The sequence below is a fragment of the Nanorana parkeri genome, unplaced genomic scaffold, assembly GCF_000935625.1.
Source record: "Nanorana parkeri isolate BGI_ZX_2015 unplaced genomic scaffold, ASM93562v1 scaffold3320, whole genome shotgun sequence".
Taxonomy (NCBI): domain Eukaryota; kingdom Metazoa; phylum Chordata; class Amphibia; order Anura; family Dicroglossidae; genus Nanorana; species Nanorana parkeri.
In genome coordinates, this window is record NW_017309588.1 from 631 (window position 1) to 4,317 (window position 3,687).

Below are 3,687 nucleotides of genomic sequence, written 5' to 3' on the forward strand. Positions count from 1 at the left end.
CTAGCGGGTGAATTGCGGGTGAACGGACGTTGAGTGTAAGCAGTTGGGAAGGGGGCTATTACATGAGCCTGCTAGCTTGCCCTAACGGGGCACAGAACAGGTCCCCTTTAAGAAAACCAGATGCAATATTTATTGAAGCCTTTTTCCTATATCAGCCCGGGATTCAGCTTTCATAGACGTCGTCCTTTCATTCTTCATTCCCGTCATGGATTGGGGCTTTCAGGGCTGGCCTTAAAGCTGTGCAGTATTTAAGGGCTCACGGTCCGGATGTAATGGGTTTCTCTGTCATGTTTCTTCCCACAGGTTTTCAGTCACACGGAGCCGAAGCCATGCCTCTCGGGAAAAACGGGAAGAAGAAAATTGAAGACATTAATATGGTGTACAACATCAAGGAGAAGCTGGGAGCGTGAGTATCTGCGGGAGTCAGACAGTTTAGTTCTAGATAAGTGGGTCTCGGCACATGTCCTCAGGCCTAAGTCACATAGTCAGATGGTATGTTTCCTCAAAGTCAACACGGGTTCAGACATTGAACGCTCAGGAGACCAAAGCTGACCTCGCATGTCATGTTCTATGTACAATCTCCTACAAAAAAATGTCTGCACAAGGGGAGAAGGGGGTTCTTCTCAGTAAGAGCGGTCAGGGTCTGGAACTCCCTGCCACATGCAGTGATCTCAGCTAAGAGTGTGGAATCGTTCAAGAAGCTTTTGGACGATTTCCTTAGGGACCGTAATATACAGGAGGACAGGTACTACTAAGAAGGAGATCACACAGGGACCTATACCTACCCACACATCAGCAGAACCATTGCCTCTCATTGATGCAGCTAGAGAAGTAACTGGAACCATAAAAAGGATGGTTATCCAGCATTGCCTAGCAGGTCAAGCACAATAGTGTAAAATTAAACCCAACTGTGAATACTGATGGTGATTAGGGATGAGCTCAGGTTCAGACCAAACCTCAGTTACTCCAAGAAAGCTCCTTCAGCTGCCTCCCAATCAGCCATGGCCAGGGAATTCCCTCATTGACAGCTGCACATTAGCAAAGGGGTGGGATGCGGCGACATAGTTGACGTTATATGGCCATATGGCTATATTTGGTCAATTACATTGACCTAATATGGCCATGTGGCCATATAAGGTCAAATGGTGTCTTTTGGCTTCGGTACTTTGTGAATTCTTTTTGAATAACTTATGAGCATGTGCAGTTTGGAAGCTCTGCCTTCTCTCTGACTGTCCTGATCCAAGATCAGTAATGGTAACCCTCCAAGTCCCCTCAGTTCATGATTCTGGTAACTACTTGGTTTAGCTTTGCTATCTGTATCCAATGACAGGTTTCCTTTCAGACAATGCAGAGAAAATAATACCCATAGTCGAGGTCTCAGTAAATGGGCAATAAAACAAGCCCCCAATGACCTCTGTAGTCGCAGGCCCGGGGGAGCAATTCATCCTCAAATTTTATATCAGAAGCGCTGAAGTTGTTCGCTCAGCAGCTCAGCTCACCCAGCATCCCCTTCCCAGAAGCTCCAGTCACTCCTCCGAAAACAGCGATTAGCAGCTCCGCTCCTTGCTCCAAGCAGTGACCCAGCAGCTTAGCTCATCCTGCTCCCCTCTCCCAACAAAAAATAATAATAAAGTAAAACAATATAAATAAAATAAAACTTCCTGCTGGAGAGGGGATTAGTGTACGTGATGCTCGGAGCATCCACAGCTCGGAGCACCAGGAGCCTCTTCGTCTACCTCCTATAGAGTTAACAAACAGTTAAAAGAGAACTATGAGGGGGGGGGGGGGGTTTTTAAGAGGTGAGCGAACACATGGGCTGGATTCCCCTCTCCCCGCTCCGATCCTCCAGCGCTGACTGGCGGAACGGACGGGGGAGGGGGCGGGTACAGATGGATCTTCCTCTAGATAGGAGGAGCCAGCTGTCACTCACTCACAGCTGGGCGGATCTCGGCATCGATGTCGGTATCCGCTCCGGCGTCTCAGTATACCGCGAGCTGTAGCTTCCTATATACTGAGCTTAGGGTGACGGGAGGACGCTAGTTTGTGTCCTCCCGTTACCTTGAGGAGAACTATGGGGGAAAGCCCTAACCCCATAGTTCTCCTTTAACCCTCGCAATGCAGGGGCCCCACTAGCAGGGCTATTTTTTCCCATCCCAGAGCTGGGCTTTTAATGTCAGACAAACAATACAGAAATAACTCAAAATGTGTATTTGCCGAAAGATGTTCCTTTTCCCAGAAAAGCTGCGGCATGCGCTCATAATCCTTTTTCAGCCGTCTGCACTTAAGCACGGGGGACTTCATCGGCAGTCAGGGCAGGAGTCGGCGTCCTCCGGGGCCGTTCGAGTGGGATTTTCATGTTCTAAAAGAAAAAAAAAAAGCAGCAGAGAAGCGCGGTGTAAAATGCGGTGTTACCATAACCCCCGGCACGGCATCAGAAGAGCGGAACAACAGTGATACCACAATACAAACACGTCGCAATGTGACTGGGAACAAGCGGTTGTCCTGGCAACAGCAGGAAACATACACGCTTCACAAAACGGGCCGCAGAGCCATTGCTATAAAGAAAGCATGGGGGTATTATTTTATAAATGACAATCCGAGATCAGAGACCCTTGAGGAGGAACTGATGATTTTCGGTATGTTTAGTATTAGGGATTCACCGATACCACTTTTTTAAGACCGAGTACCGATACTTTTGATCAAGTACTCGCAGATACCAATTACCAATACTTTTTCTTAAAGGGACAGGTCACATTTTTTCTAAAGCAATACAAACTAATGCTTTAAGGTCACTTTCTTAATATTATGATTCATGAGATGACGAGGGAGCGTGACGCCGGCTTCCCGGCCAATCAGAATGCCGGGCGCTGCGTCATTACACGGCGCCCGGCTTCCGGATTTGCTAGCTTCCTGACCAATCGGGAAGCCGGGCAGCGCGTCATTGCACGCTACCCGGCTTCCTGATGGGCCTGGGAAGTCGGCTCCATGCTCTCTCATCAAAAGTGACGAGAGAGCATGGAGCCGTTTCCTGGCCAATCAGGAAAACCGGGCAGCGTGTAATGATGCGCTGCCCGGCTTCCTGATACAGGAAGTACTCGTGCTAGGTATCGGAGCATTTGGGCGAGTACGAGTACTCACCCAAATACTCGGTATCGGCACCGATACCAATACTAGTATCGGTATCGGTGCATCCCTATTTAGTATCATACCTCCCTGACGTCTTAAAGGGTATCTAAACCCAAAAACAAAAATATAAAAAATTGTGGCTCACCAGTCCTTAAAATAGCCCGTGCAGCCAGGGCCGGATTGTGAATAGCCCGTACTGTACAGCCAGGGCTGGATTTCCCACCAGGCCAACCAAGGCCCGGTCTTGGGGCAGCAGGGAGTAGAGGGGCAGCAGGGAGTAGAGGGGCAGCAGGGGTGTGGGATTCCTATCTCCCGGTGCCTGAGACATGCATTTCCGGGCGCCGGGCGGGTAGTTGTGTTCTATATTTAGCCTGGCTTTGGGCAAGCAGAGCTAAATGTACATCGGGGAAGCCGCCGCTTGTTTTGTACAAGTGCTTCCGGTGATGTTGCCAAGATCACTTGCATGCAACGTGAACCAAAGGGCTCCGTCGGCTTAAGAGAGCCGAAGGTTCAGCCGAAGCTACGCCCGCATGCTTCGCCTCCTTAGTGAATAACCCCCTA

The 3,687-nt window shown here is 49.4% G+C and overlaps 1 protein-coding gene across 1 annotated transcript in view; it reads left to right on the forward strand.

Annotated features, from left to right (window-relative positions):
- Positions 1-300: 300 nt before the first annotated feature.
- Positions 301-3,687, forward strand: part of PNCK (pregnancy up-regulated nonubiquitous CaM kinase) — a 35,009-nt gene continuing 31,622 nt past the window's right edge. Inside the window, exon 1 of the mRNA XM_018574881.1 lies at positions 301-406. Coding sequence (XP_018430383.1) covers positions 330-406 — 77 coding nt within the window. The 5' untranslated portion in view covers positions 301-329. The remainder of the gene's footprint in view (positions 407-3,687) is intronic.